The 27249-nt window shown below is 39.5% G+C and overlaps 1 protein-coding gene across 2 annotated transcripts in view; it reads right to left on the bottom strand.

Moving 5' to 3' along the window:
- IGF2BP3 (insulin like growth factor 2 mRNA binding protein 3) overlaps positions 1-27249 on the bottom strand; it is a 57716-nt gene that overhangs the window by 27780 nt on the left and 2687 nt on the right. For both annotated transcript variants that reach the window (XM_060280722.1, XM_060280721.1), the window contains exon 3: positions 2269-2317. In XM_060280722.1, the coding sequence (XP_060136705.1) occupies positions 2269-2317 (49 nt within the window). The remainder of the gene's footprint in view (positions 1-2268; positions 2318-27249) is intronic.

Here is a 27249-nt window from a genome sequence, read left to right as displayed (position 1 = left end):
CAGCAGATACTTTGCCACACAATGTAACTAAACACAAGTTAGAAAAGGAGGTTAAGGCTTACATTTGTGCTGTGCATGCTTCTCTATTACCATCTGTAAGTCAGTTTCACTAGATCAAAACAACTATTCATGGCGCTCCAGAACTTCACAACTTTTTATACTATATCAGATCAAATACCTTAGTAATACATCAGAGATGACTAGAAAATACTTTCCTGACCATGGACAAGTGAGTGAATTGGAAGGCCTAATAACAAAATGGAAATGTATTTTATTTTTGTTTTTTCTGAACGACAATCTACAAGGCAAGAAATTCTAGACCTTATCCACCAAGGGCATCAAGGTTTAACCAAATGTCACAACCAAGCCTAGCAGACCCTATGGCAACCTTGTGTTAGAAATATCAGACACACACGTTTAGTAACTGCACATGTTAACCACAACAAGCAATTGCCCGATCCCTGCCAATTACCACAAAGAACCATAGCAAAGGTAGTTTATTTTCTCTATTTACTTATGAAGTAATTCACATGCTGCTTTTGGGGGTATAACCAACTGAAAACATCTTAAAGGTAAAGGTACTGAGGGACATTGCCGCACAGGTAGTGGCTAAGGAAAGCGCTTTTATAGTTGTGTCACCCCACATGTAAATTCTTCCCTGACGGGTGAGGTAGGGGTTTGTGTTACACATCTTCCAATATCCTTCTTGCATGAAGCAAAGACCATTTTATTTCCCCAGGCCTTTAAAATTTTTACAAGTTGTCTTAATCCTGTTATTTTATCTGCTGTTTTATTGATGAGAAATGTTCTGTTAATTCACCGAAGTTTTTTTTTCTTTTATGTTAAAAGTGATCTTGGAAATATTATACTAAAAAGTGGCATACAAGTTTGTAAGTTAATATACATATATTCACTAATTTTGGCTTTAAAAATAGTGCCAGTTCTTGAGCATCTTCTCTACACCAACCTCTGCTTGATCAGTTGTTTATACAATTCATGTGTGTGTCATCAAATTGCAGCAGTAAGGAGCTCATTTATATCTAACTATATTAAGGTTAAGAGGCACAAATAAAAAGGCACATTTTAACAATAATCTATATTCTGTTGGGGATGTGGGTGGCGCTGCAGATTAAAACACAGAACCTAGGACTTGCTGATTGGAAGGTCAGTAGTTCGAATCCCCACGGCAGGGTGAGCTTCCATTGCTCGGTCCCTGCTCCTGCCAACCTAGCAGTTCGAAAGCACGTCAAAGTACAAGTAAATAAATAGGTACCACTTCGGTGGGAAGGTAAATGGCATTTCCGTGCGCTGCTCTGGTTTGCCAGAAGTGGCTTAGTCATGCTCGCCACATGACCCAGAAGCTGTACGCCGGCACCCTTGGCCAGTAAAGCAAGATGAGCGCCGCAACCCGAGTCGTCTGTGACTGGACCCAACGGTCAGGGGTCCTTTACCCTTAATATTCTTTTACCTAGTTATCATAGAGCAGGGACGTCTAACTCCCAATAGACTGCGATCTAGTCATAGTATTAAAAAAACTGGCATTATACCATTGTCATAAAAAGACTGGCAGTGATCTACCCAAAGTTGTTGAGATTTTTTTTTAGGAAGCAAAAGTTGTAGAGCTTTTTAAGGAAAGGCTAAGTTGATACACTTATTTGGGAAAAGTAAAGTTGTGGAGCTTTTCTTAGTAATCCAACATTGTTTTGGGTTTTTGTTTTTGCTTTATAAGGAGATCGCTGAGGGGCCAGAGGTCAACCAGGATCTACCAGGAACACCGTGCGATTTACCAGTAGATCGCAATCTACCTGTTGGACATGCCTGTCATAGAGCTTCTGAAATTATGGTGTGCTGCTATGGAAATAACTAGTGGCAGAAGAATTACAAGAAAAAGCTAGAGAGTTTCTATTTATAAAAGTTGCTAAAATGTTAATGTTTATACAGAGAAGAAAAGCCCAGATCAGCTTTTGAGACAGAAAATGAATGAGGAAATTGCCATTCACCTGAAAAATGTACTGTAGAACCCTGAATTTTATCTCCAACTGCCTAACATTATCGGCAGCTGTTAAGAAATATTTGGAGGGTTCTGTTATTCAGTTTTGCAAATTATCCTTCAAAGAACAAAATTGCTCTTGCCAACTATTTTCATGTGTTAGAAGACCAAGAAAAAGTAGTGAGAAAACAAGGGAGAGGAGGAAAGAGGCCAAAGGTGAAAAGCAAAGCACCAATTTATCCTCTTAAAACAGGTTGAAAACAAAGATGAATGCCTACCTCCCACTGCAAGTGTGGCGGGATATTTCTGATTTGAAGTTTTCGACTCCTGGGGATGGAGAGAGAGAGCCTGTTATTTAAACACAAAAAATGTACACTCCATAACACATCTCTGAGAATTACTATGTCAAAATGAGTTCTATAGTAAGAAGCAATTATCACAACATAATTTCATTATATGCCTACAAATAACTATATGCCTTATGCTCAACAGTAAGACTCAATTGAAAAGATACTGCTGAAAAAATGCTCCTCTTCGCAGTATTTTCTTGGCACACTGAAGCATTTCTTAACACATGAAACATCTTTGCTTCAAGAATATTGTGTCTCCTATCATACTGTTTAAATATGGCGGCATTATTTTTAGACTTGTAAAAACTATCCCCAAATTTGAAACTTCACAAAATGGTGCTGAGAGAAAGAAAGAATATGTGAATTCTAAAGCCATGGTCAATTTAATTAGCTTGAATTCCTAACATTCCATGCTTCTGAAATCTTGACTAGCTGTTGTATTGTCACCTTTGTTTCAAAGATATATTGGCCCTCACTCATCTATCTTGCAATGAAAGCATTTGCTTTGTAATACTGTAGTATAAATAAGGCGCAGTGGCATCCGGAATGGAATAATAGCCAAACCTTTCGTCTCTTCGCCTTTCATTCCTTTTCACTTGAAGAAGAGTAAATGCACACCCAAATGCCACATAACCTTGGGATCTTCAGCAATGTGCAAATAAAAAAGGTTCTGTACATCACATGGGAAGTGTTATGTACTTCCTCAAAGCTAGAAAGGCTATTCATACAAGAACTCAGAAAAATCACAATTAAGGAGCTTTCTTGAGTTGGACAAAATATAGAATGCAATAAATATAATCAAGGCAACAACCCTATACAACTACTCAGTAAATAAGTCCCACTGTGATCAACAAGACTTAATTCTGAACAGACATAGGATTGTACTGTAAATGTTACATTGATGTGGTTCACAAAAAGTTAAACCAACTAAGTCATACTAACAGTAGAACCACTGAATTCAATGAACTTAAGTTTGTCATATCCACTGACTTAGTTGTATACAACACATACAAAATAAATTATGGTCAATGTGCATGAGCAATTCACTCTTCCCTCACTCTTGACTATGCCACACGAGAGAAAGGAAACAAGTCAAAGCCTGGTTGCCACGAAATGCTCATCACTCATAACATGTTGACTTCTCAATGTTTCTTTGGAGAGAAACAAACTATGAATCCACAGGGCCCACAAGACTCTTGACTTGTTTAGGGTTCAGTTGCTTCCCTCCCTGTGTGGCACAGTCAGAAATGTGGTGGAAGCAAAGCTCTCGTGCACATTAAACCATACTTTATATTTTAAACTGTGGTTTAATGTTACGGAAGAACTGCTCACTCGTCAACTGGATTTAGGTGAAAACAACTAAAATCTTGTGGCACCTTGAAGACTAAGATATTAATTATGGCCTAAGTTTTCATGGATTACACTAATGAAAAGGAATGAAAGGTTATATGGTACAATGAATGCTAGTGTTTATGGTGCATCAGGAAATTGCATTAGGTGAATTGCTATACATCCAGCCTTTTCAAACTACAACTCTCATCAGCATGGCCAGTAGTCAGGGATGACAGTTGTGTCCAACAGCATCTGGGGGCACTCAGTTGGGAGGGCTGCTATAAATGAAAAGTTTTATTTTTTTAAATGATTCTAGTTTGTTATATTGCAGGGATGCAGTAATAGCATTGTCCACTACATACAACCCAGCAGTGTAACTAAACAACAACAGAAATTTCTCTTGGGCAAGAATTGCTGAAAGGAGAATTTCCTAACAGATGTGTTAAGTTCTAGATAGGTTTTGCTTTCAATGCCAATATTTCCTATTCCAAGGTCTTTACCCCTTAAAAGATATAGCAATAATCCTAAACATAAATTCTAGCAGCCTCATATAAATGAGCACAGGGAAATGCATGCACTACCGATTGATACCGGTATGCTATGGAATAAATTCCCCTTTCCTACAAAAGAGGTTTTAACTTTCATTATGAAGTTTCATCATTAACTATTCAGTGTCCTTTTTGGACCTTCCTTCTAATCTTATTTTGCTTTAAACATTTCATGTCTAACTTGACCACAAGCAATTTAGTTTTATGGACTGTGTGATAGCAGACAAGATGCAGTCCAAACCCACTGCTTTTAAATGAATCCAGTATCTTTACTCATACTATTACGATTTTAAATAATAATAATAAATCCTCCATCAAAACCATTGTGCCAATGCTTAACAGTGTATAAGGCATGCCTACAAAGCGGTAATCAAAAGCTAAAGATTTGGGCAATATAATTTGTTACTGAGGAAGCATGCTAGTTGAGAGGGTAACAGTTGTGTTCAAGAGGTGAAGTTTTCATAACTACTGGCAGTCCACTATCCCCAGTATCAGCGCTGAACACCTAACATATAATAACCTTGCTTTTTTAATTAGACTTTGTATTCAAGTACAGTGCAATCATAACTTATGCAAGGATTATGCTACCAGGAGTTGAGTGTTAAAGCAAGATCAGAACTACTCACACCACCCAAGAACTCAGAGCCTCCCAAAGCCTGGTAAGTAAGATGAGTAACTTTAAAAAGCTCTTTTGCGCAAATTTTCCATATACAAAAAGTTTGCCGGGCTCTGAGATGGTTGTGCAAATGCTCTGGGAGGTTCCCACGAGATCTCAGAGTCAGAGCCCAATAAGTAACAGCCTCCCGTCATTTATTTATTTAGGATCCGTATAAAGCTGTGATCACATAAGAAAAATTAGCGCAAGTTGCAGTAGTTCATATGAAAATGACCATATGTAACTTAAATCCACCGATTTCAAAAAGTCTACACTATGTATGACTAACACTAGATATTACCCAGTAAGATTAGCTTCTTGCTTATGTACCCAAGGTGCATAAATCTTAAAAGTAATTTATTGAAGCAACTGTGTACTGAACCTTTAGTGGCTTGAATTATGTCATTACTAAATACTTGAACATAATCAGAATACTAATGCGTTGTTGTAATTTTCACACTACTTTAAAGCAGCAGAATTCAATTGAGTCTGTAACCAAGGACAGTCTGTCTATACTTTTCAACAGAAAGACGGTAGGATTAACTGAAATGTGCACATGTGAATTAGGCTTGAAAACAATTATCTGATAACAGAATAAGTATTTAGACTTTATGCTGAATACTGTATAGCTGAAGGACAATGTCACTCTTCCTTTTAAGTAGCACTTGGGGCTGCAATCCTATGCATGCTTACCTGGAAGTAGAAATGTTAAGATTTCCTGAAACTTGGAAGACATGAAAAAATAAGGGTTTTTTTTCTGCCACCTCTGCCTTCTGAGGGGGGGAAACTAATTTGAGGGGGAAATTGAAATATATTCTATATTTACTGTCATACGAAACCTAAATCTGCTTTTCTACATCATTTATAACTAGGCATGTGGAATAGTACTAGTTGGGTTAGGAAATGTATACAGCAGCCTAAAGCTGGATGTGAGGGAGAGCAGCTACAGACAGCCTCCTCCCATCTTAAGCACAAGCTCTTCTCCCAGCGCCAGTGGGAGCGGGGAGGGGGATGTCTCCAGCGGGGAATCAGGAAGTAGAGGGCATGGCTCAGGTAGGGTAGCGGAGCCATGGCTCCGCTCAGGAGAGGAAGTGGGAAGCAGGGAAAGCGCGACCAGAAGACCGCTCCCGCCAACCCCGGAATTGCGCAAAAAGCGTCGGGGGCGGAGATTCAATGTTCCCAGGCTACTTTGTTGGAGGAAAACGCGGGAATCTCCATTTGGAGGTTCTGACCCAGACTGACAACATGTACATAGTACTGACTCTGCACTGTAAATAGTTCGCACTAAATAAAAGCATGAAAAGGCAACATCGTGAGGAGTCTTTACTCTAGAGTAGCCGCTACCGCACCTGTGACACTATCTATGCAGGTTTTCTCAGAAGTAAGATGCACTCTGTTTAATTCAGCATATTATCAGGCAAGTGTGCACAGGACCTCAAAAGTATACATGCCTTGGGTTCTTTATCAGCATAATTGTGAATATATATATACCAGTACTTAATAATGGAGAGTAGCTGCACCCTATGTATTGAAGCACATGCATCTTAGTTTTTTGCTGTCTGAGAAGTAGCAAAAAATAGACACTTAAAAGTAGAAGCCACTAGATCAAATGGCCACCAAAGGAAGGCAAGCAGCAATTCACAAGCAAGAACACCCTGTTTGCTCCTTTCATGAAAGCAGTACCCTTTAGGTGCACGAATGCATATTAGGTATGTAGTGTGTGTGTGTGTGTGTGTGTTTGTGTGTGTGTGTGTGTAGGGACACGGGTGGCGCTGTGGGTTAAACCACTGAGCCTAGGGCTTGCTGATCAGAAGGTCGGCGGTGCAAATCCCCGCAACGGGGTGAGCTCCCGTTGCTCAGTCCCAGCTCCTGCCAACCTAGCAGTTCGAAAGCACGTCAAAGTGCAAGTACTGTAGATAAGTAAGTACCGCTCCGGCGGGAAGGTAAACGGCGTTTCTGTGTGCTGCTCTGGTTCACCAGAAGCGGCGTAGTCATGCTGGCCACATGACCCGGAAACTGTCTGCAGACAAACGCCAGCTCCCTCGGCCTATAGAGAGAGATGAGCGCACAACCCCAGAGTTGCCCGCGACTGGACCTAACTGTCAGGGGTATCTTTACCCCCTGATGGTGACGCACCTGTCAATCACCTGATGTCACCATGATGTCAGGTAGTCCAATTTCAAAAGCAAAGAATCAGGGCACATTCTAACAGTACTCTTGATTCTTTTCTTTCTTCCCTTGCAGGCACAGCTTCATATGGCACATGCAGAAGAGTAGTTCTCCTTGCTAAAAAGACGATTCCTGCCAAAATTGGGGCCTGCACTTGGGAGCTCCTGAGTGCTGCCAATCCCAGCAATAAGCACCAACTCATCATTGCTAAATGCAAGCCTGCTTTCTGTAGGAATTGCTTCCACTTAAACCCATTCAAGTGGGAGCTTGCATCGTGCACTATTCTTAAAAGGCAATAAATATAATTCCTGCTTGCCAAAGAACAAGCAGGCTCTCATTTTTTAAAACAACAGCAGCAATTCCCCATAAATTTCCAATTTTTCAATGGAAAAGGTTGGAGAAGTCTCAGAAAAAAACATGGGGTACTCCTCCCCACTGCTGTTTTTTTTCCTCCTGAGCCTTCCCGCCCTACAGCACACAGTAGGATTTAGTTCTTAATAAACATGTGATTGTGTTGTAAATGTCCTTTCAAAAATAAACACAATATAGCAGTTTTCTTCCACAGAAGTATTTTTAGACGCCAAAATCAAAAGCAGCTAGGACAAATTTCACACAGTTATTTTAAGAATTTCCACCCTCTATACTAGCCTTCTAGTTTCAATATTAGGTAGCTAATATTGTACATAAGGTTGAAGGAAAAGTGATGCTCTCTCCCACTTCTTCCATAACTGCTTTATCAAGGCACGGACTGGCATCCGAGCAGCTAAATCTGAATGCAGAATGACTGAGAGGGCAGGAAGAAAAGAAGACTGATCTGGTAGACTGGAAAGGGAGCAACAGGGGCAGGGGTGAAGAAACAGGAATGGAGTACCACAGGACGAGAAGGACAGAGTGCCAGAAAGGATGCAAATGCACAATCACATCAGATCTCATAAAATGGATGCTCTTGAAACTGCGTAAGCTCCCCTCCACCCTATCAAATATTACCGTATTTTTTGGACCATAACACACACTTTCCCCCTCTCAAAACGGAAAGGAAAAAGTTGCTGCGTGTTATGGAGCGAAGGCTTTTGCACTGCCCGCTGCTTGACAAAGGCGGCGGGGGAGGAGCTTTTATGAACGGAGCGTGCTGGTGGCGGCTTCCGAGGAGGAAGAGCTACTCGTTCCTCTCCCCCCCACCGCTACCAACGCGCTCCGCTTTTGTGAGCGGCGGCGGGGTAGACGGGCTTGCCCCTGGAGAGCCGGCAGTAGCACCAGCATGCTCCTTTTGGGGCTCTGATGCTGCCGCCGGCTCTCCCAAGAGTGGGGGGCAGACAGACTTGCCCCTGGAGAGCTGGCAGCTCATCCCCCTTCACCGTTGCTGTCAGCAAAGGGGAAGGGGGAGGAGCGGACAGCGCAAAAAATATTTTTTTCTGGTTTTCCTCCTCTAAAAACTAGGTGCTTGGTATGGTCTGTAAAATGTGTCTTTGAGGCCAGAAAGGTTAGCAGTCTACACCTTTACAGTAAATCTCACTGAACTCAAAGGGCTAATGGAATAGACATGTATAGCTGGAGTACCTAACCTGTGGTTCTCTATGCTATTGGACTACAGGCACTGGTAATGCTGTCTAGGTATGATGAAAGTCCAAGTCCAACATCATCTGAAGGGCCACTGGAGTAAAAGATTGCACTGAAAGACAACTTTCTAGAAACATACAAAACAAAAACTGACATACTGCTGGGCACACGCAACCCATTTTGGATGCTGAATTATGACTAATACAATGTGGCTAAGATCAAAAGAGCTATTTTATACACGTCCAAGGGTTTGGAACATGCCCAGTGCGATTTCCCCCCTTTCAATAAGTAGACCCTTGCCCATAACAACCAATTTTGGTTCAATTTCAAAAGTGTCTTCCTAGGTGGCCTGGTGGCCTGCTGTTTGAAAAACAAAAACCACAACCTCCCTTGGGTACATGGAACTATGTTTTTCTTCTGAACCATATTGGCTAAGAGCTAAAATATACCAGCCAAACTATTCTATAGTAAAACCAAGCAACTGAAAAAAAATATTAAGCAATTCCATACAAGATGGAATGCAAGTAGAAAAGTTTTATCTTCCATCATGAAAATTAGATGTGAAAATGAGGTCAACACATGGAATTAAAATTGAACAGCAGCATTTCTAAACCTGGTACCCTCCAGATATATTGAATACTGTTTTTAGTCTGGAGGGAACCAGGTTGAAGAAGGTTGCTTGCACATGACCTGCCAACTTCCCCATGCTTGTAAGGAGTCAAGCTTATGTACAACATGTGTACTTGAAAGTATTGCACAAGGACTTCCAACTGTTCTTCACACTTCTTAGGCTCTAAAAACTTACATTAAAAATTTGATCATTCCCAAGTGTGACTTAGCAAAAGGATGTAGTAAAACAGCTACAACTCTTGAGCCAAGTACTTAAATACATCTTTGCATTTTCCTACCGATTTCCATAATGGAATACAACTGAAACAAGTCTTTAAAAAGTGATAGAAAACTTTACGTGGTTTATGGTAAACATTGCAATCTATCAACATTGCATCATCTTCTTTCCATTCTTAATTCTGATTTTCAGCAAAATGGTTGACATCCTATTTCCCCCACCATATATTTGAGAATCTACAAGTTAAGAAATACGGATTGCTTTTTCACAAAAGAGCACAAAGCACTACAACAGATAGACAACTCTACTTCAGATCAGGAATTATTTTAAACTATCAATTCAACAGTTTTCCTGAGCCTCTTTTACAAATTTCAATACCAAGTGCCTTTATAAGCTATCTCAACGATGGGTGATTTCCCATGTCTTCCCACTGTCACTTACCCCTCTCTTGATACGATGGATCCAAATGCCTCAACTGTCAAGCCCCAACCCTCCTAGCTCAGGCGAAAGGAAGTGATGGGTGGGAACTTTCCTTTGTGGCCTAAAACCCTGTAACAAAGGGTCCCTCCATGTGTTTCCTCCAACCCTAATCCCTCATTGGGCCAGTGAGGAAAGGGGCACAGTGCTTGGGGTGGGGTGGGGTGGGGTGGGGGGAAAATAGTGGAATAATTACCACAAAACACTGAAACAACCTTGCTTCCAAGCCATAACAAAGCGTCAATAAGGAAGGAAGGAATTTCCTGAAGAGGAGGTGGTGCTTTTCCACTTGTAAAGACTGCCCTTTGGACTCCTAAGAAAGAAATGTCATTTCCTGTCTATTTTCACTGTTTATTCTAAAATGCGTAAATTTTAATTCGGTTTTCCATCTAGTTACTTTGGAGTGTGGTAATTTATGTTTTAAAAAGTCAAGGCAAATCACTAAAATCCCCACTAGTAAACACAAGTCAAACATCTTTCCTCTTGCAGTGGTGGTCATGATTGTGGGAATGTCTGTATTCTTCTGAAGGGGCTAACCTGCTCCTCTTCCAAGACATATTTCCTCTTTTGCTCTTCTGCTAGTTAAAAATCATTGGATTTCATTTCCCCAGCAATCAATTATTTCAAACATCTCAATACATTAAAAACCAGCAAACCTCTTAGCAATAGGCTAAGCGGGTCAAGCAGCTGCTGAATGGGGTAACATATATAAAAATTCCAAGGAACATTCATTCGTCTGATCAACCAGGAAACACTGCCATCTATGCTTCACCTTTCCTTTATCTATTCCTTTCCCCTGGACTCTAGAAACTTGGACAGCAGCTCCCTAACTGCATACAGTCAATTAAGTAAATATTTCTATGAACTAGTAACTTTCTGACACTTCCCAATTTGTAGATCATTTAATGAATTTTCATCATTTAATGACAATTACAAATGCAGCACTCAAGAACTACACATATAGAAGTTTACCATTAAGTTATCAATCACTATACATTCATAATAGACTACATGATTGATGGTAGCTTCAATTCCTGTATAGCTGGTATACAAAAGATGTCTTGCTGGATCTATGTTAGCAAACAAAAGCAGTATTTTAAGCAATGCTTTATTTATTTTTCCTTTAAGCTTCCAGTATTACCCAAGAATACGCACCAAAAACAAAATCTTCAAAATTAACAATTTCATTTTGAGAGTCATTAAGGTTGTCCTAGTATAACTGCCAGATGGCAATATTTCAAATCAAAGGACCACTCTTTAAAACCAGGTCAGAGGCTACACTTAAAGGATCATATTCAAAATATCATCCATTAGCTTTACTACTACTTATTATTCAGTTTATCTAAATCCACTTGGTACATAAATTATTTCTATTAATGCACTTTTTGCATAATAATTATTTCTTGACAATATCTCATTGATAAGTTTTTACATGTGAGTTCAATTTATCTCTATTTAATTGTTAGGTTGCAAACAAATGCCAGATACAGCGAGGATATTTGTGTAAGTATGCACATACCGTAAGTACAGTACTTATATGAGCATGGTACGTATGGAGGATTCCCCCCCTTTTAGAACCAACTCCTCATGCAATGAAGCGTATGGGAAGCTAGAAAGCTTCCATGTGCATGCAGATAAGTGGTGACAGAATCAAACACTAAAAGTAAAATTTGTTCCATTAATAAAGACAGAACAATGTCTGCATTTGTGAGTAAGCATTAATGATTAAGAATTTAAAAATTCCCAGAGTAGATTATAGTTGGGAGATTCAATGAATCAACAGAAAACCATCAGTAACTGCACTATGAGCCAAGAGCTGACATTTCAATGTATATTGTTTATAAGTAATTTAAAATTACTGTAACATATATCAGAAAAAAGTGTGTCAATTTTAAAGCATTAATTTTTATCTGTTGTCTCTTGTGAATAATTCATTAAGTATATCATACACATCTCCAATTTCAGTTAATGTATTTAAGGCTTAGTCTTGACTATGCAATGAAGTGCCCCAAAATAACAAGTGCAATATAGCTTGATAATAAATGAAACCGAGGCCCCAACTTCCCAGCAACTTCCCGCATTATCCTTGGGCAGCAGCAGCAGCAGCAGCAGACAACTGTCATCTTGCACTGACCGGATAGGGGAAATAAACTGAGAAAGCTCAGCAGCTGGCTGCCCACAAGGACTGACTGATACAATCATATATTGACAGTGCTTTGTGTAAAAACTGATTTCCAGTTGTTTCCGCGCCCACTTCAAAGTGTTGGTATTAACCATTTTATTTAGTACCGGCATGCAGTGGATTCAAAGAATCCAGAAAAGCTGGATGTGTCCAAAGTGCTCCATACCAAATTAAGGACTTCATTTCATGGCACTTCAGATCACACCCCTCAAAAAAACACATCACACAAGTATCTGATAAACCTGAAAATAGTGTTAAGTTTCCCATACACTAAAATGCCAGAGTAGAGGGAGGAAGGGAAGAGAAAGGACAAGCTTGTAATCAGAGCTAATGATTTTATCAGAACTCTCCAATCCCAATTCCGCTTAAACAGAAGGATGCTGAAGTAATCTGTAGTACAACCTAGGGCATGTATGAGGCTATTGAATTGGAACCTACAAAGTTACTGTATCATAGCAAATTCCTCCCCCGTCCCGCACAAACACCCCATAATTTTAAATACTTCTTGCACAAAAAAACCCTGGACCTATTTCTATATAATTTGAGAGGCTTCTAACTTGTGAGCCACTTCAGATCAACTGGCCACAAAACACTGGGAGAAATCAAATGATTTCTCCTGAAAATTGTAAATGCTTTTCTGGACATTTTATTGCTTTGATTTTTACTTGCAAACCACCCAAAGTGTTTGGTTGCTATATAAATATGGAAAATAAAATGAATGCAAATAGCACTAGACACTGTACTTTACCAAGTACCAAACCAAAAAGGACAGGAATCAAATACAAAATCAAAAGGGCTTGCAGACACAAAACCTCAAAAAGGATGAATAAGAGCTTTAATTTAAAATCTGGTTATATTTTGCCAAGGTGCTTTTTCTGTGATATCTATTCATGACGGACCTGCATTACGGCTAATAATTTTACTAGGATCATAAGCTATAAACAAACTACCTACCGTAGCTTAATTCCACAAGGTACTGACAACCCCATTTTAAGGGCCATGTAATAGGAAGGAACTGTGCTGACAGATTTGCAGGGGGTGGGGTGGGAAGAAAAAGTATTGTTTTACACCAGGAATGTTGTCAAATTGGCGGTATAACCAACCAGTCACTAATCACTCAATCAGATAAGAGGCTAAATGGGGGGTGGGGAGTTGATAAACAATTTGAAGACAATTTTATCCATAAGCAAAATCTAAAAAATAATATATTTTTGTCTTACATCTTTATAGTGAAGCTACCTAAAAATTATTTCAATAACTTTTTATGTCCATCCCAACTGAACCCTCTTGGGGCCCAATCCTGAAACTGAAAGTTATCAATTTTTGGCTTCTTCTTTCTTTAACCAATTTTTAGGGGGCTGGATGGAAGAAAGGCACTCGATTTATGGCCAACATGGCTGATAGTTGCAACCTACATTTTGAGAACTTTACACAGCATAAAAACAAGCAACACTGCAAGCTCTTCACCAAGTGGCAATATCCCCTTTCCAGAATGTTTCATACAAACAATTATGGTGGGAAAGCACAAATCTGAACTAAATACATTGTTGTTGTTTAGTCGTTTAGTCGTGTCCGACTCTTCGTGACCCCATGGACCATAGCACGCCAGGCACTCCTGTCTTGCACTGCCTCCCGCAATTTGGTCAAACTCATGTTCGTAGCTTCGAGAACACTGTCCAACCATCTTGTCCTCTGTCGTCCCCTTCTCCTAGTGCCCTCAATCTTTCCCAACATCAGGGTCTTTTCCAAGGATTCTTCTCCTCATGAGGTGGCCAAAGTATTGGAGCCTGAGCTTCACGATCTGTCCTTCCAGGGAGCACTCAGGGCTGATTTCCTTAAGAATGGATAGGTTTGATCTTCTTGCAGTCCATGGGACTCTCAAGAGTCTCCTCCAGCACCATAATTCAAAAGCATCAATTCTTCGGCGATCAGCCTTCTTTATGGTCCAGCTCTCACTTCCATACATCACTACTGGGAAAACCATAGCTTTAACTATACGGACCTTTGTCGGCAAGGTGATGTCTCTGCTTTTTAAGATGCTGTCTAGGTTTGTCATTGCTTTTCTCCCAAGAAGCAGGCGTCTTTTAATTTCGTGACTGCTGTCACCATCTGCAGTGATCAAGGAGCCCAAGAAAGTAAAATCTCTCACTGCCTCCATTTCTTCCCCTTCTATTTGCCAGGAGGTGATGGGACCAGTGGCCATGATCTTGGTTTTTTTGATGTTGAGCTTCAGACCATATTTTGCGCTCTCCTCTTTCACCCTCATTAAAAGGTTCTTTAATTCCTCCTCGCTTTCTGCCATCAAGGTTGTGTCATCTGCATATCTGAGGTTGTTGATATTTCTTCCGGCAATCTTAATTCCGGCTTGGGATTCATCTAGTCCAGCCTTTCGCATGATGAATTCTGCATATAAGTTAAATAAGCAGGGAGACAATATACAACCTTGTCGTACTCCTTTCCCAATTTTGAACCACTCAGTTGTTCCATATCCAGTTCTAACTGTAGCTTCTTGTCCCACATAGAGATTTCTCAGGAGACAGATGAGGTGATCAGGCACTCCCATTTCTTTAAGAACTTGCCATAGTTTGCTGTGGTCGACACAGTCAAAGGCTTTTGCATAGTCAATGAAGCAGAAGTAGACGTTTTTCTGGAACTCTCTAGCTTTCTCCATAATCCAGCGCATGTTTGCTATTTGGTCTCTGGTTCCTCTGCCCTTTCGAAATCCAGCTTGCACTTCTGGGAGTTCTCGGTCCACATACTGCCTAAGCCTGCCTTGTAGAATTTTAAGCATAACCTTGCTAGCGTGTGAAATGAGCGCAATTGTGCGGTAGTTGGAGCATTCTTTGGCACTGCCCTTCTTTGGAATTGGGATGTAGACTGATCTTCTCCAATCCTCTGGCCATTGCTGAGTTTTCCAAACTTGCTGGCATATTGGGTGTAGCACCTTAACAGCATCATCTTTTAAAATTTTAAATAGTTCAGCTGGAATATCATCACTTCCACTGGCCTTGTTATTAGCAGTGCTTTCTAAGGCCCATTTGACTTCACTCTCCAAGATGTCTGGCTCAAGGTCAGCAACCACACTACCTGGGGTGTACGAGACCTCCATATCTTTCTGGTATAATTCCTCTGTGTATTCTTGCCACCTCTTCTTGATGTCTTCTGCTTCTGTTAGGTCCTTACCACTTTTGTCCTTGATTATGGTAATCTTTGTATGAAATGTTCCTTTCATATCTCCAATTTTCTTGAACAGATCTCTGGTTTTCCCCATTCTATTGTTTTCCTCTATTTCTTTGCATTGCTCATTTAAGAAGACCCTCTTGTCTCTCCTTGCTGTTTTTTGGAAGACATTAAATACTATGAAATGTGTATGCTAACAGAGGTATAGGTAAAGGGACCCCTGACCATTAGGTCCAGTCGTGACCGACTCTGGGGTTGCGCGCTCATCTCGCATTATTGGCCGAGGGAGCCGGCGTATAGCTTCCAGGTCATGTGGCCAGCATGACAAAGCCGCTTCTGGCAAACCAGAGCAGCACATGGAAACACCGTTTACCTTCCCGCTGTAGCGGTTCCTATTTATCTACTTGCATTTTGACGTGCTTTCGAACTGCTAGGTTGGCAGGAGCTGGGACCAAGCAACGGGAGCTCACCCCGTCACAGGGATTCGAACCGCCGACCTTCTGATCAGCAAGCCCTAGGCTCAGTGATTTAACCACAGCGCCACCTGAACAGAGGTATAGTTTTCTTCTTACCCAGGTAAAGATAATAGTTCTGGCTCTATACCTTAAAAATAAGATTAAACTACATTTTAATGCACATATAACTGCATTGTCACTATCACCAAAACCTTAGCTTAGCTTGCACCTTGCAATAACTGCAAGGCTGACTGAAATCAAACAGAAGCACATTCCAGAAACTGTTTTGCCATTTAAACCCATGAGATGGCCAATTTTAAAAAGGTATTATTTGTATGGAGATGCAGTGCAAGAAAATTTAAATGGAGCTTTCCTTAAACACATAATTATAACAACTACAAAGATTTGGGGCACGTGAATTACTAGAGTTGTCTGTCGCTTTTAAACTATCTGAAGGGTAGAATTTAAATATTTATTTTGTATCTATTATATACAGGAACAACAGTGAAACCTTCAGATAACTTTCTAGAGCTACCTGACAGGCAGAATAAATGGTAAAGCTAATGAGTTTTGATGGAAGAAGAAGAAGAGCAAGAGTTTGGTAAAGCTCTCAGAGTTGAACACTCTACCTCAATTGTCATCAAACATACTGAAAGGGCCCTGCTAATATTTGATAATTTATTTACAGGGAAAAGGACACACAAAATCCAAACAGGATAATGACCTATTTTCATTAAAATATTGTTTGCCTACTTCTCTCTGTGCAAACGCTAGCCTAAATGTGAAGGTTAGGGATGCTAAATACAGTAGGCACCAGTTGCAAGTATTTCAGCATTTCTTCTGTGTAGTACTGTTAAGTTCTCCTAGCCCAAAACAGTCAAAGCTATTCTGTTTCACATACAAATGACAGTGTTACTACAGAGAACCAAGACTGCAGAGGACACCAATCGGGGGGGGGGGGGCAGACCGGGTGTGCGTGTGTGATAGCACAATAGCATTAATGTTCTGATGTTATATTATTCTCTCCACTTCATGCATGTATTCACTGCACTAAAGTTTCCAGCATTAGCCCAATTCCACGGGTGATCCCCAGTTGCCTACTGCTGAAAGACACACAGGTATCAATCTTTCATCAATCTCTTAGCCAATTTATTTCTTGTAATACAGTACATACCATATTCACCTCCTTAACATTAGCACAAATTAAAAAGGTTTCTCAACCACTGATTCTTATTCTGGAAAAAGTGGTTTGTTTATTTACTATATATACAACTTGGGGAGCAATACATGAAGAGAAGCCAAACAAAGAAATGGAAAAAGAAAAGCTACAGACAAGTGGTTTAAGTGAGGCTTTGCCTCTTGCGTTGCAGGCATCCATCTGCCTCAAGAGACAATGCAGTGTGCCTCCAGGGGTGGTCAAACTATTGACTTAGCAGCACTGAAGTTACCTTCCTGGGCAGTGTGTATGGAGGTCCTGGGCTGCCCAGACAACAACACCCCCCCAGCCTCGCTGATATGGTCCAAATGAAAGCAGAGCTTGGCTGTAGGAGTTGCCGGAAGGAGGTGTGCAAGGTGCCATCCAACCATCTTAGGGACTCAACTGCAGTTTTGAGTAGGATTTACTTCTTAGTCTTTTCTTCCCCCAAAGAGATCCCACAAGGCAGCAGAGGTTTTTAGAAGGGCTACCTTCCCAGCCGTGTTAGAAACTCAGGTATATATGCTAGGTGTCAAATAGCTCCTTAAACCAGGGTTAGTGTCACCAAAACGGAATGTCTAGTTGCCAGCGTGGGGCCAGATGGCTTGAAAATCTTATTTTTCAACACGACTTTTTGGTTCCTGAAATTCGTTCTGATGATGCAGATAAAATACCAGAAATAGAATTCAACAGGATGTGTTGTGAGTGTGTGAAAACAGGAAAGATCAAAGGATCCCCAAGCATGCAACTCTAGATGGTGGAGACCTCAGACGCCGTCCTAGCACAAGTGCATCTTCACTTGTCACAAGTGGTTGATAGCCAGGTGCAAAATGCATCTGGCGCCATGTGCAGAAACCACCTTCTTGACCGTTGGAACCCACTATTGGTCTTTTCTGCTCAATTCACCATAGCCTAACTCACAGAGGGATTGAGACCCATCAGCTACCCTCCCCTGGTTTAGCAAGCCAGATGAAGCAGTGTTCCAGGGTGTGGCTGCTGTCATATTCTGACAGAATCTAAATGCAGCCGATTCCGGTAGAGTCCTAAGACAACAGATAGGGTGGTCAGCATTAAGGCTTGCAAGAGGCACTTCATTTTTCCACTAACTAGAGCTGTAAAGTGTGGCTCAGGAAAGCAGACACAGAATTGTGACACAAGGTGCTCTGAGAACATGGTCAGGCTGAGAACTCAAGCTTCCTAGATTTCAGCAGCCCACTAGGCTGTGCACACAGTATACCTTTAAAGCACAAACAATTCTGTGCACTGTTGCTTACCCCTTACAAAGTTAAAATTCCCAGCAGCCCTTACAAACTCCAGGATCCAGAATTCTTTGTGGAGGGAAATATGCTTCAAATGTGCCTTAAAGGTATAGTGTTTATACAACCAAAGCAGTAAAAAAACAAAACAAAAAATCTGTTATTGTTGCTATGGTTAAACGACTGGGAACTGGAAGCCCATTCAGAGATGCAACCAGTAGATCCCAAACTATCTTTTGTGCTGCAGTTGACTACACCAGTTCAAATTTTAAGTGAAAACGCCTTTGCACCACTGGGAAAAAAGGTCTATCCTGCTCATTCCCTGCAGTTGCTAGTTTTCTGACTGCAAAGTGATTTCTATATATAGACAAAGGTTTGAAAAATGTGACTTCCCCTTCATTATCCAGTGTGACTTTTCCACTTTATTGGACTACATATGCACCACAAACTTAGAACTGCTTAATTCCAACTTAGCAGTACATAATTTAAAAAGCACAAACACAGAAAAGACACCAAATCAGCTATTATACTAAAAAGCTCCTTAGACAGTTTCCGGAAGCTTTGATCAAGAAAAGGGCATACAGTCAACAAAAAAAACCATTTTGCAGATTTGTTGTTAACAGTACGCAACCTTGTAATTTTAAAAAGCTTGCTAAGAATTCTTATCCTTGAGACAATACACTTCTACTTCCAGCGTAGACAAGTTCTACACTTCTTCCAGGATAGAAAAGTTCTAAGCATATCCACAAGCAATTAAATTTTCCTGCTTGGCAGGGGGTTGGACTGGATGGCCCTTGTGGTCTCTTCCAACTCTATGATTCTATGATTCTATGAAATAAGCATGCACTGATAAGGTTTTTCATCTCACACATCTCAAAGAAAGCGAGGAGCAATTCACTTTACCAAATCCCAGTTCAAAGGCATTTGTGTGTTCACAGGATAAAACTAAGCAGATGCCCTCACTACATTGCATTACACACCTGCCAATATTTTTTAGTTGCAGCAAGCCTACCCAAGCACATGATTTAGTTACTATATTAATTTTTAAAGTTTAACTGATTTTATCTATTTTATAATTACTGTATGTATATACTGGTATATTTAAAAACAGTTTGTGGATTTTAACTGTGTTTTTTCTACAGTTTTATTATGTACATCATTTAGAAAGCTATTTGATTAAGCAGTTAGTACACTTTTCCAAGCAAATAAAAAAATAACCACACACAGATAGGTACTCAAAGATACACACTTATGCCTAGCGGGCATACACACAGTGTAAAAACAATAATAATATTAAAGCACACGTTTAGATAAATTTTGCAGTGTCCCTGAAATTCTTACATGTAGATAAGTGCTTTCATGTGTGAAGCAGGACATGAATATGCTACATCTTCTATATAAACTAAACATTTCAAATTATTCCTTATGTAAAGTACAGTAAAATGCCATTTCAGACACATCTGACAGGCAAGAACTGAGCTCCATTAACAAACGCGTCTTTTAGATTTCTAGAATTAAAGGGCTCTAACGTAAAGTATTTAGAACTTTTATTTAAAAGATGCAGGAAAATAATAACATTTGTATGATTTATAAAAAGAACACCAGAAAGCTTCTCTAAAAATATATTGTAAATTTTCTCCATACAATTTAAACTAGCTTTTTTGTGACTTTCTTCTACTCCTGCCTATTTACAGAATGACTATTTATATAATCATCTACATTTAATGACTGTGTACTACTAAAGGATGATAAAACTCAAAGTGCACTGACAGAGTAAAAGCACAAACTACAAGCAGCAAATCATTCTATCTCTGAGCATACCCTGTGTCTGCACACAGCCAGAGAATGGGGAAAACCTTATTCAGGATCAAATTAATCACATTTCATTTGACCGAGGAGGGAAGCAAATTATACGGACAAGGAGTAATAATCAAAAGCATTCACTAACACAGGCTCTCCAGACTCTCTTTAAAGAGGAATTCTTGATGAAGTGTTAAAGCAAAATGTAAATGCACAGGTATAATACTTAGAAAATGTTCACATAGAGCTTTCACTGGGTTTTTTTTGTGATGATTAGACGTCCAAGTACTGAAGAACATCTGTCCAGTTCCAATAAGGTTTAGCACTTGCATTTCCAAAAAGTCACATTAGGAATCTCAAATGAACCATCCCACTGAGACAATGTTAGTTTACTCAGTCAGCACAGAAATATTAATCACCAAAATAGCCCTTGTGCCTGTGGTTTCTTCTCTTTCTTTTTCTAACAGATATAGGAAAATGCCATTCACAGTCAACCCGGGACTAAGCATTTTGGTAACCACTCTTAATAGGCAAACTGTACATGATGAGATGGTAAATGCAGACATTTGACTAGAGCAACTTTGGTACTTGTTACTTCCCCATTAAAGACTTGCATAGGTCCAAGAGTTAGTACACATTCAAAGTAGTCAATGTATCGATTAAATAAACGAAGAACATCCGTACCTTGGTTTTCGAACAGCTTAGTTCCAAAAGTTTTGGCTCCCAAATGTCACAAATCCGGAAGTGCCTGTTCTGGTTTGCGAACTATTTTTGGAAGCCGAACATCCGACAGGGCTTCTGATTGGCTGCAGGAGCTTCCTGAAGCCAACCAGAAGCCATGATTTGGTTTTTCATACGTTTTGGAAGTTGAACAGACTTCTGGAACGGATTTCCTTCGACTTCTAAGGTACAACTGTATCTTCTAAAGAAAACAGCCAGTTCAGTCAACTGGTGATACCTGTTTTGCAAGCACTTTACTTTTTACTTGTAGCAACCTGAACCTTTGGTTTCCATTTAAATGATTGTAATCCAAGTCAGCAGAGTAAATATCGGAAATCCTGAAGTAGGTCCACAATATCTAGAGAAGCCACACTCAAGTATCAACTTTTGCTTTGCAGCATTCTGATTTACTTTTTAAAAAACAGGAGGACAAATACCGTAGACTCTATTCACCACATTACAACAATCAACATGGAAGATGAGTATATAACTAAATGCAACGCTGATCAAAAGTAAGATTCTTCTGGGTATTATTCAACTCAGCACCCAGAGGTACAGGTAGCATTAATTAAGCTTCCTTTGTCTGGGAAGCATTTGTAATTTCATTTATTATACTTTTCCCAGGTCTTCCTTTTTCGGTTGGGAGAAACCGAATCACACAGAGAATTCTACGTTCAACCATCACATCCTATACAACAGAAGTGGCATGTTACATACATACATACATGACACTAACAGGCATAAGAGGAGAGCAGCAGATTGTTCCTGTCCCTGCACATTAGCATACCCAAAAAGCCATGGAAATCAAAGGCTATGGAATCCAGGCTGAAGGGAAGCTGAGACTGGCAGGCCTTTGTGTCTGGGGCAAAAGAGAATATGCCTTGGAGAATATGCACTCATCAAGCCTACCACCAAATGACCAGAGTGAACCTGTTCTTCTCCTCCAGGAATCTCACAAGGTAAAATGAAATTGGCCCCATGAAATGGGCACCTCCCAAGGTGCCAAAGAATATCTTTAAAGTCACGAGGGACCATTCCATCTCATCATCAAAAAGATGTTGAGGAGCTGTGCTGGCTTCAGGAACTGACACATCACAAAATTTGCTTCCCTTGGAGTTGGGTTTAATAGGGAGGTTGCCAGAGGGGAAAGGGAATGAGGACTGATCTTCCCCTTCATTAACTATGCTAACTATGCTAGTGTTTTGAGATCAGCAGCATGCTTTGCTATGTTCATTTCCAAGACAAACCCCTAAAATGACTTTGGGGCTTAATCTGGGAGTGAGAGAGCTCACATATACAACATTCAGCCAACAAAGGCATTGCAGGGATTGAATGGCCACTACTCTGACTCCTTTGCTCAACCAGAGGAGAACCTGAGCTGTCTTTTGAGCAGGGCAGTGTGGGAAAATGGGATGGTAAAAGGACGAAAGCAATTTCATCCTCTTTGTCTTGACCTTCTTCTCCCCTTCAATAACGTTTTGTCACAGGTACTTAAAAGCTTCAACTCCTTACCCAGCAATTCCTAACAAGTTAATTTGCAATTTTTCACTGCCACACCACACTGTACCACTTATTTTACTCAGCCTTCTATCTACTATGCCCCTGAGATCTGATTCCCAAGTAATCACAACCTAATTAGACCCTTTCTCCCCAATCAAAAAATAAAAAGCACACTTCTTCCATAAGGCTTTTGTAACAATTTTATCCCCTGTGTCTGTTTTTATACTGTTATTTATATAATTTTCTGGTTTGGCACCTGTGTTCTTTGTTACATAAACCAATTTGGAAAACTTTTTTTGGGGGAAAGCTATTTTAACAAATAAAATTAAGTAATAATTATCTGCAAGTATTAACCATAGGGCCTGAGGGCCCCCTCAGAGTATGTTGTAGAATGTTTATCTGTGAATTAATCCAGCTGGTGAAATACAGCATTACACAGTGGCTGCCATGTCTGTGCTGTCTCCCTCAGACCTGGCAGGAACAGAGTGTGCCCAGTTCGTGGGCAGCCACAGTATGCCGGCATTTATTCCTAGCAAGGAAGCCTAGTACAGCAACATATACAACCAATGCGTCAGTCCCTCCCCTGCCATCTGACTTTATAGCCACAAAGTAGAAAAGAAGCTACAAGAGCAAGGAGTTAGCAGCTGCACATCCTTGCACCCTCCGTTTCTGCTGGCTTTAAGGGGAGAAAGGCACTGGTGATCACCGCCTGAATTATAACTTGCAAAGCACAGTCAAATAGTTCAGCAATGCCACCTTTCAGTTCTTTAAGGAATTATTGAAATAATATCATTCATTCTGAACAAAATATAATTGCATTTTCTACTACTCAGAAAAAAGCATCCTATTCTATCCCAGACATGTAATTAAGTCTGGATTCGGGTTTTACAAACACTATTTTTAGAAGAATAGCAACAGCAAGTAAGAAGAGAGATTTATTTACCGTATTTGAATTTATAAAATTTATACCCTGCCCTTCCACTCAAAGGAGCCAGGGGCAGATTCACGTTATATGAATACAAACTTAGGCTTGCTTCGTTGATCAGGAAAAAGCGCGAATGGGATACCAATTAATAAGAGCAACAAGGTTCAGAAGTGTTATTTACTTAACTAATATACAAAGGGCTTACTCTGGAAGGAAACAATTTAAATGCTAATTGTGTGTTACTAACCAAGTTTTAAAGAACAGCCAACATTACTATGTATTGGGATGGTTTGGAAATGGACAATCCTGCTTCATTATAAGGCGTTAGATGTGGTTCCCCGTGGTTATTCTTTTAATCATACTATCTTACTGGAGCATCCTCAAGCTTGTATACTAACATGAACACATACAGTATTGCTGAAAAGACATTTTCCAACAGCACCATACCTTACATTCCATTTTGGAAGGGTCAGTCTTTGTATCACACCATAGAAATTAACAAGCGCTGTCAGAAGAGTTTCAGTTGCCTACATTTAAAAAGGTCCAAATAGCCATATACTTTCTATGGGTGTTTAGTATAATTTATATTAAATGTTACTTAGAACTCTGCCCAAAATACAGTAAGATTATCATGCTTCCACAACCATTAAAGGTTTATTTTTATTTGATATAAAGGATTGCAAACTGTAAATTCACACTTTATAAAAGATTTGTACTTTCTCCCTACTGGGGGCAAGAGTCCTGTTGCTATCCAGATGATGATGTAATACAGCTCCCATCATTCCCGATCACTGACCATGTGGGCTGGGATGTTGGGAGTCCAACAACATTTGGAGGGTCGTAAATTCCCCATCCCATTTTAAGACACGTTATTTTAACAGATCTTTGAGGTATCCACATTTTTTAAATAACTAATGTAGAAAAAAACTGTTTTATTCTGACAGGCTTTTGGTATATGTGGCAGATAATATTTTTATGGTTTTTTTAACTGTTCTTCTTGTCTACTTTGTTGTTTTATATTGTTCTTTTTTATATGTTTAAAAATGCTGTTAGCCCACCAAAAGGGAAGGATAGACATGTTTTGATAAACAAGTATTCGGAAACTATAAAGTTGAATTTTGTAACCTGCCTGCTTGAAGTGATTCTAAACAAAACTTGGTATGTTTTGCAAAGACCAGTTTTGTATAGGAGAGGAAGGCAGATGTAGAATGAAGCATAAAAAGCAAATAATGTGTTGCTGCATGGAAGACACGAAGAGGAACATAGAGCACAACATCTCCTCAATGTAACAACTGTAATAGCTACCTGAGCTCCCACCTCACCCCAAATCATCACTGGATCTTCAGCCTTCTTCCTCGCCTACATACTTTCAGGACCATATTATCCGAAGGCTAAGCTGTTTTTTCTTTTAAAATTTGCTGGTTCCATAGATTCTATATTGCACTTGGCACAGTATTCACAATGAATAAGAGAAATCCTGATTACAACACAGCTCAACCTTATGTTGTGGTTCAGTTTCTGAAAACCAAACCATCACTCCCATGTGGTTAGGGAAACATGAAATTTCATTTTGAAACCCACAGGGAAAAACAAAAGTGATACAAAAATGGGTTGGCATCCAAGCTTGAAGCAGAAACAGTGAATAAATGTCAGAAATACGAAATCTGTAAGGATTTAACAAGACTCAAACTCATCAAGTACTGACTCAATATGCAGCCCCCAGCTGGCCAGTATCAGATCCCCACCCACCTCCCTGCCAAGCTAAACCATCCATCACACAACAAATGACATCAGTGCTATTTGAATAATCAGTTTGCAGTATACCCCACCAAGATAACAGCTGCTCTTGTGGCAAGCTAGGGAGTACAGTATCTAAAGGGCTTGTACACAAGTTTTCTAATATGCATGTACTATCTTGTTTTGCATAATTTTTCCCAAACATTTGTGGTAGCTGATGATCACAGCTAAGCATACTCCACATTCTTTTTGTAACATGTGACTAGCAGCCAGCATTGTTACAATGCCATTTCAAAGTTTTGAATGAAGTGATCCAAGCTTCCCTAAAGTATCTAGAGGTTTTCTATGATCCATGAGGTTATGAATGCAAAAATTTTACATTCCTTTCATATTCCCTTGAGGTTTCCATAGTAAATCAGAAATCAGCTTCTGGCTAGAGCCATATTATAAACAGTTCTCTCTCTGCTCTCAGCTAAAATCTAGACCATTCCCTCTATCCCAACTCAATCACAATATAGCCTATTTGCCTGTCTCAACGACCATTCTAGAACACCACAGACCTAAACAGCCTTTCACAGCAGGTATAAAGGTTGCTTTTGCAAGTGTGGGTGTGTCCTCTTTCAATCTAAAAGTCCAAACTGCTGGAATGCAACTGCTGAGCCTTAAAACTCCCTTTAAATAACAAACCAGGCTAGCTTTACAGAGACTGGCCTTTCAAATTTAATTTAGTTTTGTAAGGGCTCCTGGCACTATTATGAGAGGATGTGGATTAACAATATCCCTGTGTCTACCCCTAGTGCACCAAAATCTCACCAAAATGAATGGAGAATATCTACAACTACACAGCATGAACTATATATTCTATAGAAGTAGATATATAGAACATCTGTAAATAACATTATTTCTTCATAATTTTTTGGTATAACGTTATGACAGTAATTTATCTGTACACTACACAAGATAGCTTCATGACACAGAAAGTCCATTCCTTAGATACAAGGTGGAAGAATGACACACTTTTGAAATGTTGGCTATAAAACACAAACACAGAGACTATACTTTACAGTCCAATGCATGATTCAGTATAAAGCAAGTCTCACTGAGTTCAATGGGAATTATTCCCAAACATAACTAGAATTGCAGCCTATGTTTTAAATTAGGTTCCATATCAAAGATGCTTAAGTCCACAAAGCACATGTGTCTCTATATTTCATTAAGATTTGTATCTCCATTATATAAAATTCTATTAAGGATTAAAATATAGCAAAAATCTTTTAAAAAAGAATATTTTGTTCATCACAAAACTACTTTAAACAAATTTTCACGTTTCTTCAAAGTTACTTGTAGCATTCATGCACATCATTTTTAACTGCACACCAAAAAGCAGGAGGAAAGGAAGAAAAAAGTAAGAATTCATCAGGAAGTGAATATTTTAAAATCACATTTTCGTTACTACACCACAGCAACAAGACAACATAATTAAAATACACTATTACAAGTATTTCTGGAGTACAGTAAGATTTTCATTTACACATACAACCATTACTTTACTATCTTACATTATACTATACTGAAAATACCTACAAAATGGCTAGGGTAACACAAAAGAATCTATCCTTTAAGTAAACAGATACATATTACTAGCAAAGAAGTTGAATTACCCCATTTTCAATGCAGACATAGTGTGTGTAAACCAAACAACTACTAAGCATACCAGAATGCATGCCAATAGATACAATATGCCTCTATACATTAACTGAGGTTGCTTCCTAATTGTATTAGTCCACAAATCTCTTCTGGTTCCAACGTAAATTTTCATACAATGTTCAATAAGCCTTGCATATCTTAATTCCCCAAAGCAAATGACAACAATAAGCAGCTAACACTTCCAAACAACTATTTTAGAGGCCTAAAAATGCCTGTCTCTTTAATAAAAGCTTTTTCATCTGGATTGTATTCTTGCCTTCGTACAGAGTAAGATTTTAAAGAAGCATCTGCTAAATGTGAGATAGCAGCACAATAACGATTGCCTCATTATCTATGCATTTATGAAGGCAGATTTAACTGCTTCAGGAAAGTTTTTGATTTAGATTCAAGCAACCTTTGTATGCACCTAGCCCACAGAAGCTGTATTACTCGGTGTAAAGTATACTTTTCACCAAAAAAAAGAAAAAGTTAACTATGTATCCACTGTACCTTGCATTAAAAAAAGAATAAAATAAGGCTCCCATATTGCTATACAGAAATATCTGGTGATAAAGAAATACCTCAGCTTGCAGTGCAATCTTAATCATGTCTACTCAATGGGACTTACTCCAAGGTAAGTGGGGTTAGGACTACAAACTCAAATAAAACTTTCTCTACATAAATATAA

Source organism: Zootoca vivipara, chromosome 12 (genome assembly GCF_963506605.1).
Source record: "Zootoca vivipara chromosome 12, rZooViv1.1, whole genome shotgun sequence".
Taxonomy (NCBI): Eukaryota; Metazoa; Chordata; class Lepidosauria; order Squamata; family Lacertidae; genus Zootoca; species Zootoca vivipara.
This window is presented reverse-complemented; position numbering and strand designations above follow the sequence as displayed.